Below are 16227 nucleotides of genomic sequence, written 5' to 3'. Positions count from 1 at the left end.
GCCTTTGCACCCTCTGTTTCCCCTTGCCGGTCTGTTTTCCTGCTGCCCACAGCCCAGCTCCTCCTGGGCACTCAGGCCTGACTCCCTCCATCCACAGCGGCACCAAGACATTAAGTGGCATTTCCAGGCTTGTTTGTTTTTCAGTTTGTTGTCTGTCAGCCCCAGAACTCAGCTCCAGGAGGGCAGACATGCCAGCCCAGTGCTCTGGGTGCGCAGTGAACGGTTTCTGGACAATGAAGAACCCTCCTGGGGAGTGAGGGCGAGAGTCCTCCGGCCTTCTCAGGACCCCGTCTCTGGCACTGCCCTCTCTCGCCCTCTGCTGTCCACACCCGGAATCCCCCCTCAGCCAAATAAGGCACTGTAACCCTCCCTGTCTCTCCCTCCGCAGGCCCTCCCAGCAGGCCCAGCCCACTTCCAGGCATTGCCTTCGTCGCCTTCGTGGTCATTAAGCACCCCCACCGCGGACATTATTCTCCCCTGGCTGCATCCTCCACCCTGTTTTTCTCCTCCTCTGGGACCCTGGGGCTCTACCCTTCCCCGCACGCAGGGGAGCGAACCCCTCCCTGCAGCCCCTGCTTTTCCCTTCTCGGTCCCCCAAGAAGCCCGTTGGGCCACGATTCCCATTTCGGCCACTGGCATCGTAGCCTGCGCTCAGGCCCACAGAAGTAGGGAACCTGGAGTGATTTCTGGCAGGCTGTGGGGTCAAGGTGACCTTCGTGGACACGTCCCCTACCCCCCCAGTGCCGCCTGGACAAAACAAAGCGGTGCGTGCTGGCGTCGCCCCTTTGTAGAGCCAGACATCTCAGCCCGGCTGGCTGGCTGGCGGGCGGAACTCACTGCCTTCCCCGGGGGTGCGGTGGGGGCCGGTCTTTCCTAGCATGGGGGGGTCGAGGATGACCTGGGGACCGTCGCGACAGGCCAGCCCCCGACGGGAACACGAGGCCACGACCCGGAGGGAGGGACGCTGGCCCCTCGGGCTTCCCACGAGAGAGCTGATGGTAGAGGGCACCATCTGCGAACAGGCAGGGCAGCAACGTTGGCGTGGGGTTGGGAGCACTCCCTGGCTATCGCTGACCCGGACCCTCATGACTTCCTCATCCGTGGTGAGGACAGGGGCCGGATTTGCGGGTACTCGGGGGTAAGGCAGGGCCCACGCGTGCGAAGACCGCGCACCCGGCCTTCTACGCACGGCCGGGGGCCTGCAGGGGAGGCGGGCCTGGGTTCTCGACCCCACCCTCGGGCCCCTGGGATGTGCCGCGCGCTCGCAGGGCCTCCCCGCGCAACCACGAACCACCCGTGGGATCGGCGTGTCGCGTGGGAGGTGTCCGTCTGCGCAGGCGCGGGTCTGGGCGCCGCAGGTGCAAACGCCTTGCGCCGGCGTCATCGGGAGGCTGCGTGCGGGGAACCCGGTCCCGATTCCCGGCGCAGGCTGTCGGCCGGAGGCCAGACCCACCCCCCTGCCCGCCAGGTCTCCCCAAGCGGCCCCCAACTCGGCCCGGGCTCGGACCCCGGCTCCGCAGGCCTGCCCGCCGGCCTCCCACCGCCGCCCCGCCCCAGCCCAGGCCCCGCCCCGCCTCTCCAAGCCCCGCCCCAGAAGGCCCACCGCCCCAGCCCGCCCCCAGGCCCCGCCCCCCGGCTGCTCGGCCCCCGCCCCCGAGCGCGCGCCTGCGCAGTGGCGGCGGGCGCAGTCGGAAGCCCGGCGCGGACCGCGGGGTCGGAGGGGAGGCGGAGGTCCCTCTCCTCCGCAGCGCGGACCCGGCTCCTGCCCGCCGCCGGGGCTCGGGCCGCCCGGGTAGGGATGGCGGCGGCGGCCGAGCCCCGGGCCCGTGCCTGGCTCGGCGGTAGCTCGCCGCGCCCGGGCAGCCCGGCCTCCAGCCCCGAGCTAGGCGGCAGAGGCCGCGCGGGGCCGGGGCCGGGGCCGGGGCCGGGGCCGGGGTCTTGTCCGGAGCGGGCGGGCGCCAGGCCCCCAGGCCCCGCCGCGTCTGGCCACAGCTTCCGGAAGGTGACGCTCACCAAGCCCACCTTCTGCCACCTCTGCTCCGACTTCATCTGGGGGTTGGCCGGCTTCCTGTGCGACGGTGAGCGCCCGCGACCCCATCACAGACCCCGGCCCCTGGCCCAGGATGGGCTCCTCACCTCTCACCTCTGCACTCTCAGCAATGGCCTCCTCAGGACAGAACCGCCTGCCCCACGGGGCAGGAGTGTGCTGGCCTCAGACCTTCTCCAGGGAGGTGATAAGGACTGGCTCTTCCAGGGGCTTGGGGGCACCAGGTGGCTTCCCCCAGGACTGTGGGCCTCAGGAAAAAACTGCTCCCCGTGCTCCCTCACTGGGGTTGGGATTCAATGGGGGAAGAGCACTGTGGGCGGCGTGGGGCAGGTGCAGTGGCTGGGGGATGAGTCCAGCCCACCCCGAGCAAGTGGGACTTGTCTGGGCTCCTCAGTCCAGCCGCTGGGGCAGCACGGGGCAGCAGTGTGGTCAGGCAGGGCTGGTCTGGGCTACTGGTTCCTGTAGCCTAGTGCTGGGCCTTTTTTGCCCTGCATGCACACTGCTGCCCGCAGGGCCAAGTGTGGCGTGCCCCAACAGGGCTCCCACCTAGCTGCCAAGCTGGCTGGCCGGGCGAGGAGGCCTTCCCTCCTCTGGCTCATGGGACATCGAGGGTGCAGGCTTCCAAGGCCTGCCCTCTTGTAGTCTTGCTCCCTCTGGCAGAACAGGTGGGTGGGCCCTGGGGACCAGAGCTGCCCAGGGATGTGGAAGGTGGCACGTGGGGAGCCTTTTTTCCACTTGGGGAGACAGGCTTTTGTCTCTGGGGACAGAAGGACCACTTAACGCCAAGCTTTACAGAGAAGGCTTGACCAGGTCTGGGTGGAGGAGGCTGGGTCCTTCACACAGGATGCCTTCTACCAAAAAAAAATGGCATGCTCGATCTGACTCCTTAGTGCTGCACCAGGTGGCCTGGGGAGAGTCACCCCTAGATTCTCTCATATCAGAAACACTGCCCTTTCTTACCGTCTCCCATGCCAAGAGGCTCACCTGAGCAGGGAGAAGTGCTTGTGCAGGCTGAGTCAGCTTTAGGTCTGAGGCTAGACCCAGGATCTCTGCACAGGTGAGAGGTGGTGAAGGCAAGGCTCCAGGTCTGAGGCTAGACTCAGGATCCCCGCACAGGCGACGGGTGGTGAAGGCAGGGCTCCAGGTCCTCCTCACTGCTGTGACCTTCTGCAGGTGGGGCTCTAGGTCTAAAGGGCGAAGCAGCTCATGGAAAGAGGCTGGGCTTGGGGGATGACGTGGAGGCCATCCCTGGGCATCTGTATGGACCTTCTCCCCACCTCCGTGGGGAAGGGGTGGTAATCTTGGCAAGCAGAGGGGCCTGACAAGGGTGTGGGAGGAAGAGCCTCCCCGCCTGCCCCGGAGTACCCGGGATGTGGGATGTGGGATGTGGGGTGATCAGGCCCTATCTCCGTGGGCCAGAGGACTGGGTGCCACCTGCCCGCCACCGCTGCCTTCCGGGACAGAGCTAGTCTGGGTGCCCTGAAGGGGAAGCTAGCTGGAGTGCTCACCCTTCCTCTCTGCCTCCCTGCTGCTTCCATCCGACCCCAGCCTACTGTAGTTCTTCTGAAGCAAAGTCTCAGGCTGTTCTTGCTAGCCTGTGGAGGACCGGTCTGCCTTCTCCTAGGGACGCGTGGGTAGGGCTGCAGTGGGTGGGAAGGGGCTGCCTCAAGGCCCCCCGGGTCACACTTTTCACCAAGGGCTATGTTGCAGTGAGTTCTTCTGCCCCCTGCCCACTTCCCAGCTTCTTGCTGCCTTGTCTAACCCACCCCACCCCAGTGGGGCTCTGCCCAGGCCCCTGGCCCCCTCCCCAGGCCCACTCAATGCTGTATGTGCTGCCAGAGGGCGCTTCCTCTTGGGCTCCTCCTGTCATCATCGTCTCTCGGCCTCCTTCTTAGTGGCCCTCAAGGGCACAGCGTACGTCTGAGTGCTCACTGCCTATAGAGCCTCTGGGCTGTCTACTCCTCTGGGCGGGGGCAGGTGCAACCATCCCTGGGCTTGCCACCCTGCCTGTCTCGGGAGGCCCTGGCCCATTACAGACTGGCTCTGGTCTCGGCAGGCACACCACACGGGAGGGGGTAGTTAGGGGTCTTTAGAGTTGTGGGGGAGTGAGGGAAGGGTTTCTTGGTGAAGCTGGTCTTGGGGGGAGATGCCCACTTACCTGCCTGCACCTCAGGGCCAACAGATTGGAGTGTGCCCCTGTGTGCTAGGGGCAGGGGCCACTCTCAAGACTCCAGGACACAGCATCATCCCCACTCCGGGCTCTCGGGATGAGAGGTGGCGTGGGGCAGAGGATCAGGGTGTCTGTGGCGCTTCTGTGGAGGGAGGCTGTGGCCATGCCCTCCCTCTGCCCCCACGACGGTGGAGACGGTGGGAGTCACTTTCTCCATTGCTCACGCGGGATCGGAGCTGGGGTGGGGGGGGGTGGGCTACAGCGACTCACCCCATGCTGACTCCCCTCCAGCTCTGGCAGAGCGGGCCCACCGTGAGAGGCGCGCTGCCCTGTCAGAATGCTGGCATCCGGCCATGGCCCCTGGTGGTTCTGCTGGCCAAAGCCTGGGGTCGGACGGGGGCCAACTCATGCAGCTCTCATTCCACAGTCTGCAACTTCATGTCCCACGAGAAGTGCCTGAAGCACGTGAAGACCCCCTGTGCGGGTGTGGCCCCTAGCCTGGTCCGGGTGCGTATGCAGTGTGGGCAGAGGGCTTGGGGAAGCTGGCTCTTGTGGCAGGTCCTGGGCTGAGAGGCTGGCTGGTTGGATGGGGTGGGAGTGTTCCATTGTGCTGCCTTGGGTCCCCAGGATGCTGAATGCATCCCTGCTTGTGAGCCCCTCCCAGGACAGCAGTGGGCCTCACTTCCCACTGGTTCTGACCACTCCTCCTTGGGGGTCCCTGGCACCCAGCACTGCTCGTCCTGCCTGTTGGTGGGCCTCTGTCCCTGTGTGCTTTGTCCAGCTTGCCCCAGATGTGTCATGAGGGCAGGGGAACAGGTCTGGAGGAAGCTGGACTGGACTGCACAGCTGAATCAGGCATGGGCAGAACCAGCCGGGGTGTTCCCTGCAGAAAGGGCTGCCTGAGATCACAGCTGGCCTTGGTCCTGCAAGGACTCTGAAGAGAACTGGGCAGTTTCAGCAGGACCCCTAGGAGGCACAGAGGGGCGGGCGAGGATTTAGGGGGACCGCAGGGGTCAGGCAGGGGGTGTGGGTGGCAGTGGGAGCTGTTGGGGATGTAGAGAATGAGGCCTCCCGGCCCCAGATGGGCGCTGGCAGGTAGGCCCCAGGCTGAGGGGGAGCTCTGCTGCTCCCTGCAGGTCCCCATGGCCCACTGCTTCGGCCCGCGGGGTCTCTACAAGCGCAAGTTCTGCGCTGTGTGCCGCAAGACCCTGGAGGCCCCTGCGCTCCGCTGTGAAGGTACTGCTGAGCCCCCCGCCCCCCCCCATTCTGCACCACTCACCAGGGGCCTGATCTCTGCTGCCCAGGGCAGCCCACACCTCGCTGTGGCCAGGCGGCTGGGCAGGAGGTGGGCTGGTGCCCTGGGCACTGATGGGGGGGCGTGTTTGTGGATCCCGAGCTGCCCTCACAGGGAAGCAGGTGCAGGGGGCCACACAGGTTGACAGGAGAAGCCGGCTCCCATCCTCTGAGAGGGGGGCTCCCCTCCTGAGAGCTCCCCACCCCAGGAAGGATCAAGGAAGTGTGGCCAGGACTGGCTGGCCTTGGCAGAGATGCCCGAGAGAAGGGGGCAGGGCTGTGGGGAGCGGCGAGAGGCCCTTAACCCTGCCCGCCCCCCAGTGTGTGAGCTGCACGTTCACCCCGACTGTGTGCCCTTCGCCTGCAGCGACTGCCGCCAGTGCCACGGGGACGGGCACCGGGACCACGTGAGTGCACAGGGCCGGACGCCTGCGGTGGGGGGCCAGGCGGGGGCGGGGCTTGCTGGGGGTGCTGGCTGAGCCACCGGTGACTGCCCCCTCCGCAGGACATGCACCACCACCACTGGCGGGAGGGGAACCTGCCCTCCGGTGCGCGCTGCGAGGTCTGCAGGAAGACGTGCGGCTCCTCCGATGTGCTGGCGGGTGTGCGCTGCGAGTGGTGCGGCGTGCAGGTGGGGCTTTGCGGGGGAGGGGGAGCTCTGGGGGGCGGGGGTGATGCGGCGTGCAGGTGGGCTTTGCGGGGGGGGGGGCGTGCCCTGGGGGGCGGGGTGGTGCGGCGTGCAGGTGGGGCTTTGCGGGGGGGGCGTGTCCTGGGGGGCGGGGGTGATGCGGCGTGCAGGTGGGCTTTGCGGGGGTCCTGGGGGGCGGGGTGGTGCGGCGTGCAGGTGGGGCTTTGCGGGGGGGGCGTGTCCTGGGGGGTGGAATGGGGCAGTGGGGTTCCTGGGGGGGTGGGGTGTCACGGTCCTAGGGGGTGGGGCGGCGTGGATGTACTAAGCTTTTGGAAAGCAGGATAGAGGTCCTGGGAGCAGGTGTGGTGCGTCCTTCCGCTCTCACCCGTCTGCATCGCACTCTCTGGGGCGGTGGGTGGTCCCCGTTGTACAGAGCTGGGGATCCTTCTGGTCTGAGGGTGGTGCCACCCGCCAGTGTGCCCTGTCGTGGGCTGGTTAGGGGCCATCAGTCCAGCGTGGGCCCCTGCGGAGTGGCTGAGGGCCAGTCCATGCCCCCATCTCCAGGCCCACTCAGTCTGCTCGGCGGCGCTCGCCCCGGAGTGCACGTTTGGGCGCTTGCGCACCATGGTCCTGCCTCCGGCGTGCGTGCGCCTGCTGTCCCGAAACTTCAGTAAAATGCACTGTTTCCGCATCTCTGAGAGCGCGGCCCCAGAGCCAGGTGCGTGACGGGCTGTGCTGGGGCCGGGCGTGGGGGCTGGGGGTGGGCCCCGAGTACGAGGTCAGCTGTGCCCCTCCCGCAGGTGAGGGGGACGATGGTGTGGACGGAAGCAGCCCCACTGGCCTGGGCAGAGAGGTGCTGGCCCCGGAGTCCAGTAAGTGCCCCTAGCTGTGGCCTGGCCCGCCACCCTTGTGCCTCCTCATCCCTCACCCCATCCCCTGTCCTGTGCCCAGCCCGTACCCACTCCACAGGCCCATGTCCACTTCTCTGGCCCAGGCAAACTGACCCTGAAGGTCTTTGACGGCAACGATGCTCTGCAGAGAAACCACTTTCGAGTCATCACTGTCCCCCGCCTGGCCAGGAGCGAGGAGGTCCTGGTACGAGAGAGCCCCCACAGGGGCTGCGGGCAGGGCCCACTCCTGGGGGCGCTTTGTGGCATCCGGCCTGGCCCTGGCACCTGTCCACATGTGCCGCCCCCACCCCCCGCAGGAGGCGGCTCTCCGGGCTTACTATGTCACGGAGGACCCTCGAGACTTTGAGCTGCAGGCGCTCCCCCTGCCTGTCCACGCTGCGGACACTGGGGCTCGGGGCAAGACCCGGGCCGGTGGGAGTGCGGGGGGGGAGGACAGCAGAGGCCCTGGATCCCGAGAGGCTGCACCCGAGGCCTGGATCATCCGCGCTCTGCCCCGCACCCAGGAAGTCCTGAGGATCTACCCTGCCTGGCTCAAGTGAGACCCAGGCCCAAGGCCCGGGGTCTGCCGGCGGGAGTTGGGAGGGGTGGGGGCCGTGTGACCCAAGCTCCTGAGATTGTTCCCTGCAGGGTGGGTGTGGCCTACGTGTCCATCCGTGTGACCCCACAGAGCATTGCCCGGACCGTGGTGCTGGAGGTTCTGCCGCTGCTTGGACGTCAGGTGTGTGTGCCGCTGTGGTCCCGGCCAGTCTGGGGGGAGTCCTGGGGGAGTCAGGGGTCCAGGCCTCATGCCTCAAACTCCGCCCCCCACAGGCCGCGGGTCCTGAGAGCTTCCAGCTGGTGGAGGTGCTCATGGGTAGCAGGCAAGGTGAGAGGTAGCCCGCGGTCGATGTCCCCTGATCTGCACCCCCGGGCGCCCTCAGGTCTTCGGGCGGCAGAGGTGGGCACGGCACCGGGTGCCCACAGACCTTGCCTTTCGTTCTTGCAGTCCAGCGGACGGTGCTGGAGGACGAAGAGCCCTTGCTTGCCCGGCTTCATGACATCCGGCAGGTCATTGGGTGTGAATGCTGGTTCCCTGCGGAGCCACCAGCCTTTGGCCGTGGCCGCTGCCTCCTAGTGAGGGAGCCTGTCCCCAGGACACCACGTCCCTCTTGGTTGGCAGTGCCAGCCCTCCTGGGCCTGGCGGGTCTGTCTGCTTACTAATGTCCCCTTTTCCCGGAAGGTGGGGTTGTGAGTCACAGACCCCACCCCCCGGAGCTCCCTGAGTGCAGTTGAGGAGTTTGTCCCAAGGGAGGAAGGCTGTGTTTCCCTTTCCATCTCGGTGTGGTTCAGCCTGGGGAGCCTTTCTGGATGAGGAGGGTGGAGGGGCCGGGCGCTGCGGTGCCCTCCCTGAGTGCTCCGCTCGGTGTCCTGCCTCCCCGCAGACGTCCCTGCGGCAGATGACCCAGGTGCGGTTCTACGTGGCTGAGAGCAGAGTTGTGGTCCCCCACGTCTCCCTGTATGTTGCTGGCCTGCCTCCCGGCCTGTCTGCCCAGGAGTATGGCAGCCTGCTGGAGGAGGCTGTGGCCACCAAAGGTGTGACGGCCTGGCTGACCTGGGAGCAGGGGGAGGAAGGGGGGCCTTCTGAGAGCAGGCCGCGGGGGCTGGTTCTCCTCCCCTCCTCCCCCGCCACTCGGTGTTTGAGCCTCTGCCAGCCTGGTGCCCACTCTGTGGTCTGTGTTCTCGCCTTCTCCGAGGGGCTTCTGAGACTCCTGAGGTCTAGCCTCTGCCTTTTCTGCCCTTGGCTCTGGGCTGGGGAGGGACGGGTTAGGGGAGCTGCCCCTGCTGGGTCGTGGGCCCAGCTACAAACAGTGGCAGCTGGGCGGAGGGGAGGAGGCCATGCCCAGACCCCGTGCCTCCCCTGACGGCAGCCTGTCTTTGCAGCTGGCCTGGTGTCCGTGAGCCACGTCTACTCCTCCCAAGGTGAGCCGCCGCCCTGGGCCGCAATCAGATTTGGCCAAAGGTCGTTCCCTGGAGTTAGCTGGAAAGGCCTGCCCTTCTTGCCTCCATGTTTAGTGTTCCATTTTGTTGAGGACCTGACCTTTTTCTGGGGGAACCCCACGTGAGGGACCCGTTTCTGGTTTTTTTCCTGGCTCACGGCTGTCGTGCTTTTACTAAAATGTGACTGAGTTGCAGAGGACTTTTCTGCCAAACCTGTTCTGCCCTTGGGTTTGCATCTTTTTTTCACGGGAGACTTCAGATCTATCCAGAAGCGGGAGGACATTCCCATGAGCCCCAGGTCCCTTCTGTGGGTTCCCAGCAGTCATCAGTGTCCTCCGTTCTTGTGGGTGCGTTCCTCGCCCCCCAGGGGCCCCAGGGATGAGGGTGTGCCCAGCCACACCGCCCTTTTCCATCCACCTCCGTATCCTGTCTCCGATGTTGGCCGTAAAGGCTCCACGGGGTCGGTGGTCCTGCATCACGTGGATGCCGCTGGATGGCCAGACCCAGGGTCCCTTCTGGCAGTGGGATGAGGGGAGGCTGCGGTCTGAGCTTACAGCCCACCTGCTGCAGGTGCAGTGGTGCTGGACGTGGCCTGCTTCGCAGAGGCTGAGCGACTGTACATGCTGGTCAGGGACACAGCTGTGCACGGCCGGCCACTGACTGCCCTGGTGCTCCCAGACGTGTTGGTGAGTGGGTGCCGTCAGGGACACAGTCCACAGCAGGGGAGGAGCCTCAGGTCCGGGGGTGACAGGCCTGTACCATGGCTGATGGGTGGAGGACCAAGGGTCACTGGGACCTGGCCCCACTCCCCCTGCTTGGGGGGCCTGGGCCACCTCTGGCCAGGAGGTGGGGCTCCCTGACTTTGGACAGCATCTGGAAGTCTGAGCTGGGGGCGAGCCCAGGGCCAGGGTGGACACCACGTAGGTCAGGGCAGGCTGAGTGGCCAGAGCCCCAGGTCCTGCCCTACACTCCATGCCTTTGCCAGCAGCCTCTGGTCCTCAGCCCTGCGGGCCCCCAAGGTTTCACCAGAGCTGTCTGTGACTACTCTGTCCCTGACCCTGGGCCCCTGTCCAGGTGAAACAGAATTAGAGTGGATGAGTTCACTGTCTGTGAGCCACCGGGTGGGCGATGCCTGGCCTGGCCGCCCCCTCCCATCCTGAGCCGGGTGCCCTCCCGCTGTCCTGATGAGGATGCAGCCCCGGGCAGGTCAGGGCCCCGGGCAGCTGGCCCTGTTGGCAGAGCCGGGTGGGCAGTGCCGACGTCCAGTTTTTCTCTCCTGGCAGCTACCTGCTTTGGGGTGAGCAGGTGAGGGATGACTGTAGGAGCTCTGCCCCGTGGGTCACGTCACCCCAAGTGTGTCCTTGGCCTTGAGCCGTTGCTGAGCTTGCGCCTGTTACCCAGCACCGCCCACCATGGGACCCCAAGGCCCCCCGCCATCCTCACCATTGTGGGGGCCTGAGCCCCTGGCTTGCTGTCTCTGGGCACCGTTTTGAGGGTTGTTGGGGAACGGATGACTTCTGCCAGGGGAGGCGTGGGGCCACTCTGTGAGCCCGATTGCTCCTGCTCGCTGCAGTGTGGGTGGGCAGGGGCCCTGAGAACTGCAGGAGGGGCAGCCGGAATCCCGCGTGGGTGTCCAGCCTTGGCGCCTGGGCAGCATGGGTCAGGTAGCGGGCGTGGTCAGGCCACGAGGGTCGCGGTGGACGGTGGCACGGCCCGTTTGCTCAGAGCTCCAGGCCGGCCGGCCTCATCCCCGCCCCGTTGGCTAGCGCCTATGGATGCCTCTTCTGCTGGGGGCGGGGGGTGCCTTGAGTGGTCAGTGGCAAGGTGGGAGTGGCCAGGTAGCCCCCCTGGGCCCCATGAGTGCCTTCCTCGGGCGGGGGGCTGGCCCCAGGTGGGCTCAGGCTGTGTGGGCTCAGGGTTGGAGGACTTGTCACTGCCCCCGTGGGGTGGCCTTGAGAACCTGCACTAACCCAGCCCCCCATCTGTCAGCACACGAAGCTGCCCCCAGACTCCTGCCCCCTCCTCGTGTTTGTGAACCCCAAGAGTGGAGGCCTCAAGGGCCGTGACCTGCTCTGTAGTTTTCGGAAGCTGCTGAACCCTCACCAGGTCTTTGAACTGACCAACGGGGGGCCTCTTCCCGGGTGAGTGTGGGGGCGCCCGCTGTGCCGCTCACAGCCTGACGAGCCTCAGGAGGGGTGCTTGCACGCGGCTGTCGAGAGGCCAGAGGGAACAGACCCGTCCAGGCCGTTCTGTGTGGGGTTCAGGTGCTGCCCCTGGCATGCATGCGTACAGAGCGCTTCCTGTTTGCCTCTCGCCAGGTTCCATGTGTTCTCTCAGGTGCCCTGCTTCCGGGTGCTGGTGTGCGGTGGGGACGGCACCGTGGGCTGGGTGCTTGCCGCCCTGGAGGAGATGCGGCACCGTCTGGCCTGCCCAGAGCCTTCCGTGGCCATCTTGCCGCTGGGCACAGGTGGGGTCAGCCAGCAGGTCGGGGGACAGACCTGGGGGGGGCGGCGGGGGGTAGGTGGGTGTGGAGAGTCAGTTTTCGCTTGTCCCTGACCCAGGGAATGACCTTGGCCGGGTCCTCCGCTGGGGGGCGGGCTACAGCGGAGAGGACCCATTCTCTGTGCTGATGTCGGTGGATGAGGCTGACGCTGTGCTCATGGACCGCTGGACCATTCTGCTGGATGCTCATGAGGCTGGCGGTGCAGAGAACAGCGTGGCAGATGTGGAGCCCCCCAAGGTACCAGGGTGGCAACTCCACACTTCTGTCCGGGGATTCATGCGCATCCCGGCCACCACCTGGTGTAGGTCCCAGGGCCACCCCCTTTATGGGGAAGCCGAGGCACTGTCAGCAGTGGCTTGCTGGGGACGTCCCAGGCTGGCTGGCTCAGATGGTTGCCTCCTCTTGGGTGAAGGGCAATTACAGAACAGAACAGAAGCTGCTCTGACAACGGCGGCAGAGTCGGGTTGGAGAGGAGGCCGGACCCAGCTTGGGGGACGCAGGAAGGACCTGGTGGGGGCCGACCAGGGTCATGGGAGAATGTGTCTTGTCTCTAGATTGTGCAGATGAGTAACTACTGTGGGATTGGCATCGACGCAGAGCTAAGCCTGGACTTCCACCAGGCACGGGAGGAGGAGCCTGGCAAGTTCACGAGCAGGTGACAGAAGATCAAGGATGGGGGCTTGGGAATGCTCTGGACAGCAGGGCTGCCCCCTGGTGACAGCGTACTCCCAGGGATTCACCAGCAGGAATTGGTGGATGGGACTGACACTTGGGGGGTTGTCTTAGGGCAAGGGCTCCGCCTTGACAGTAAGCGTACACCTCCCCTGCAGGTTCCACAACAAGGGCGTGTACGTGCGAGTTGGGCTGCAGAAGATCAGCCACTCCCGCGGCTTGCACAGAGAGATCCGGCTGCAGGTGGAGCAGCAGGAAGTAGAGTTGCCAAGCATCGAGGGTCTCATCTTCATCAACATCCCCAGGTGCCAGTGGGTGGGGCTCCAGGGGGCTCTGGCCTCAGGTGGGGCTCGAAGCCCTGGTCCAGCCTGCCCACTTACCTGTGCGCCCCTCCCTCGGTGCAGCTGGGGCTCGGGGGCCGATCTGTGGGGCTCCGACAGTGACTCAAGGTTCGAGAAGCCACGCATGGATGATGGGCTGCTAGAGGTGGTGGGGGTGACAGGCGTCATGCACATGGTGAGTGTGGGCAGGCGGGGGTGGGCCCCCGGCGTGGGACCGCAGCCCGCTGAACCCAACCGGCCCTCTCCTCTCTATCAGGGCCAGGTCCAGGGTGGGCTGCGCTCTGGCATCCGCATCGCCCAGGGCTCCTACTTCCGCGTCACTCTCCTCAAGGCCACACCTGTGCAGGTGGATGGCGAGCCCTGGATTCAGGCTCCTGGGCACATGATCATCTCAGCTGCGGGCCCCAAGGTACCACATGGGGTGAGCGGGGTGGGGCCTGAGAGCCTGCAGCAGCCTGTTCTTCCTCAGGGGCCCCCTGGGTACACGGACGGGAGGGGCCCACAGGCTGAACCGCCCCCACCCCCACCCCTTCTGTCAAGTGGGCTGAGACCGTGCCTGCAGTATCACCCAGCCCTCTGACCTGACCTATCCTGGGACAGGTCCACATGCTCAGGAAGACCAAGCAGAAGCCCAGGAAGGCAGGGACCCCCAGGGATGCCCGAGCAGATGGGGTGCCTGTCCCCGAAGGGGACCCCAAGTAGAGGAGGGCCCTGGAGCAGTGTGCCTGTCCAGCAGCAGCTGCCGCCAACCAGTGATGGATGGACTTGCCTGCGGCCTCGACTGGGGGCGTCTCCCCCCACCCCCATGCCACATGGAAGCTGCTGGGTGGGTGGCAGGTGTTCCCCCCCTGGCCTCCGATCCAGCGACAGGGTGGGCGCGGGGCTTTGGCTGGCCAATCGTCCCACCCCTGCAGCCCAGGCCACCATCCTGCGTGGCAGGCACTTCTCCCTTTGCGTCCCCCACCACCTCTGAGCCTGTTGAGCTGGGCAGCACTGAATCCTGGGCCAACCCCCCAGATGCTCCTAACAGAGTGTGCCCAGTACAGACCCTGAATGCCAGCCACCAGGTCCTCCGGCCGACTGTCCCACTGAGGGCTGGGTGGGGGCACCTATCGCTTGTGCTGGGAGAAGTTGCCTTCTCTCCCGGCCCACCACTGTGGAGGAGCTGCTTGGGCTGCACCTGGGGGGTGGAGGGGCCCGAGGCCAGGTGGGCTTGGCCAACATCCTGACGGTGGAGCAGGAGGGGAGCTGGGCCCTCACAGGAGTGGGGCAGAGCGTGCCCAGAAGGGACCAGAAGCAAACCCATGGAAGCCTGGGCTGGGAGGCCCAGAGGAAGTTTACAAGGTGTGACGTGGGGAGGAGCCAGCTTTAATCACCTGTTTGTCAACAATCAGCATGCCCGTTCCCAGCACCTGTCGGGCTGACCAGACACCCGGGCCCCCACTACCCTGAGCTCAGACAGGCCCCAGGTCAGTCTGGTGCATCTCCGGAGTCCCCCAGCGAGAGGCCCAGGAACCACGTCTCTCTACTTGTCCTGGCTCTTTGCTTTTGGCACCGTCTGGCTGGGCTCCACCCTGCCAGCCCCGTGTCCCCCAAGCTTCTGCCCAAACTGCACAAACGCACTGCTGTGGCCATTTGTGACGGGACATTCCTACCCTGTGCCTCCAGCACACAAGCGTGTGTCCGCCGTGATGTCCCCGGTGGTGCAGTTAGTGTTTGCTTCGCAGGCCTTGGCGCCGGTTCTGGCCTGTAGCTGCCTGTCCTTCTGTATTTAAGTGAGTCTGTGTGCCCAGAGGGGCAGTGTGGGCTCGGCACCCAGGCCCTCGTGTACCTTGTCACTACCTGAATGTAAGCCTAATTCATGTCCAGGACAAATACAGTGTGGGCACTGCTGGCCTGCCATCTTCTCTGTGCCTGGGGACCCATGCCCCGCCCAGGGTTGACGCCGTGGGCTCCCAGCGGGAGCTCGAGCACCCGCGCGGCTCGGCTTCACGAAGATAGAGAATGTGGGCCCAGGACAGAGATGGACACGCAGACGCCAAGCTCCTGTCATGCTGTCTGCAGAAGCAGAAACCCTCCCGAGGGCTCTAGAGCAGGGCGATGGAAATAAGAACCAAACGGGCCAGGGCGGGCCGGGGCGGGCAGGCACCCGGAGCTAGTAGGCAGAAGGCAGGAGCGGGGCCCGTGCGTCGTCCTCGCTCCCCTCGCTCCGGTGTGCTGGCAGGCTGAGGCCCTGCAGGGCATGCAGTGGGGCCAGGGCCAGGCGTACGAGGAGACGGAGCAGCAGGAAGGCGAAGGGCACAGCAATCTGGGTGAGGTGGAAGATGGCCGCGCTGAACCGGCTCAGGAAGCAGGTGGAAGCGAAGGCCAGCAGGCTGACGCAGGGGTACAGCGCGAGCTTGGCAAACATGAACGCGTGCTCACGGCCCCCGAAGCGTGCCGAGGGCTGCAGCGTCTCCCCCTCGTGCAGCAGGGCCGTGGTCCAGATGGCAAACTGGAAGATGCTGGCAAAGAAGATGATGGCACAGCTGACGCGCACGCTCTCGAGCTCCCGCTGGGGCTGCTGGGCGAAGGCTGAGGTCTGCTGGTAGGCCAGTGGGAGGCCGCCCACGAAGGCTAGCGAGAGCGTGTTGAGCAGCCCCATGGACTGTGTGGCCTTGCGGATGTGCAGGAAGAGCGAGTGGTGGGCAAACCAAAGCAGGCCCACGGTGGCGAAGGAGCCGAAGTAGGCCAGGAAGTGCGGCCCGTACTCGCTCAGCGCTGCCACCAGGCTGCCGTGGAACTTCTCCTTGACGTCCTTGGAGTCCGGAACGTTGTCCTCACTGAGGATGGTCAACACACAGCATCTGTCACAGCCTCGACGCGGGGCGTCGGGTCAGGGCTGCACCCCCACCCCATCCCAGCCTGGACGAGCACACGTGCGTTTCAGAGAACGACATGGAAAAACTGTGGTCAGCACACAGACACCAAGCAATTCCATGTTGTGCCTCTGAAGTGCAGATGTCCCGGTGTCCTATCTCTGCCCAGGCCGGGTGCGCAGCACTGTCCCCTCAGCCCCCCTGGCCTCCACAGCTGGGTGCGCGTGAGGTCTGTCCACTCCCCCCGCAGCTGCCCATCCACTTGGGCGGTGGTCCTGCAGATGGGGCGGGGGGGAGGTCAGCCTCTGTGGTTCTCAGGTTGCTGGCCCAAACGTTGCTGGAAGGAGCAACTCTAAGGCACATCTCGGGATTCTCCCCCCAGATGGATGTCCCCGACTGCACGGCCCAGGGAGCCCGTCCCTGTTCCCAGGCTGGGGGGAGGCACCTGAGACACCTCTCAGCTCACAATGGTGGGCTACCCATGTGTCTGGGGGTGCGTAGGGAGAGCTGCAAGAGTCTGAAGGTATAGGGGCAAGTGCCCCCAGGTGCTGGGGCTGTGGCTCGGGGCAGAGGCCCCCAGCCTCCACTGCTCCTTGCAGCTGGGCCCTGGCGGCAGAAGCAAAGCCGCAGCATTCTGGAACCTTAGGTTCAGGCCTCCGAGATCGGCACCCATGAACATTTGCTCCCAAATTTTAAAAATTTACAAATTACAGTAGGAAAAAGCTATCAAGAGAGAATTAGAAGAACTAACACTTTAGACCATCAGATACAAAAATATAAAATCAAAATGGTGTAACCTGTCCGACAAAATAAGAACACACTGAAAC

General features: G+C 65.5%; 2 protein-coding genes across 4 annotated transcripts in view; one reads left to right on the top strand and one right to left on the bottom strand.

Annotated features, from left to right (window-relative positions):
- The first annotated feature begins 1718 nt into the window (after positions 1–1718).
- DGKQ (diacylglycerol kinase theta) lies at positions 1719–14436 on the top strand. Of its 2 annotated transcripts, XM_027597732.2 has the most exons (23): positions 1719–2078; positions 4645–4724; positions 5354–5453; positions 5832–5917; positions 6016–6141; positions 6703–6856; positions 6939–7010; positions 7133–7233; positions 7346–7584; positions 7677–7767; positions 7860–7914; positions 8035–8096; positions 8471–8621; positions 8970–9008; positions 9597–9712; positions 11016–11167; positions 11345–11493; positions 11588–11766; positions 12084–12184; positions 12360–12506; positions 12606–12717; positions 12799–12951; positions 13143–14436. In XM_027597732.2, exons 1-23 carry the CDS (start codon positions 1799–1801, stop codon positions 13242–13244), a joined length of 2847 nt encoding a protein of 948 aa, XP_027453533.1. In that variant the 5' UTR covers positions 1719–1798; the 3' UTR covers positions 13245–14436. The 2 variants fall into 2 exon arrangements, with proteins under 2 accessions (XP_027453533.1, XP_027453534.1); XM_027597733.2 differs by lacking the exons at positions 1719–2078; positions 4645–4724 and having other exon boundaries at positions 5878–5917.
- TMEM175 (transmembrane protein 175) overlaps positions 13890–16227 on the bottom strand; it is a 26043-nt gene continuing 23705 nt past the window's right edge. Inside the window, exon 8 of one of the 2 annotated variants that reach the window (XM_027597739.2) lies at positions 13890–15364. In XM_027597739.2, coding sequence (XP_027453540.2) covers positions 14698–15364 — 667 coding nt within the window. In that variant the 3' untranslated portion in view covers positions 13890–14697. The remainder of the gene's footprint in view (positions 15365–16227) is intronic. The other variant, XM_027597740.2, reaches the window with a different exon arrangement.

This window comes from Zalophus californianus, chromosome 2 (genome assembly GCF_009762305.2).
Source record: "Zalophus californianus isolate mZalCal1 chromosome 2, mZalCal1.pri.v2, whole genome shotgun sequence".
NCBI lineage: Eukaryota > Metazoa > Chordata > Mammalia > Carnivora > Otariidae > Zalophus > Zalophus californianus.
This window is presented reverse-complemented; position numbering and strand designations above follow the sequence as displayed.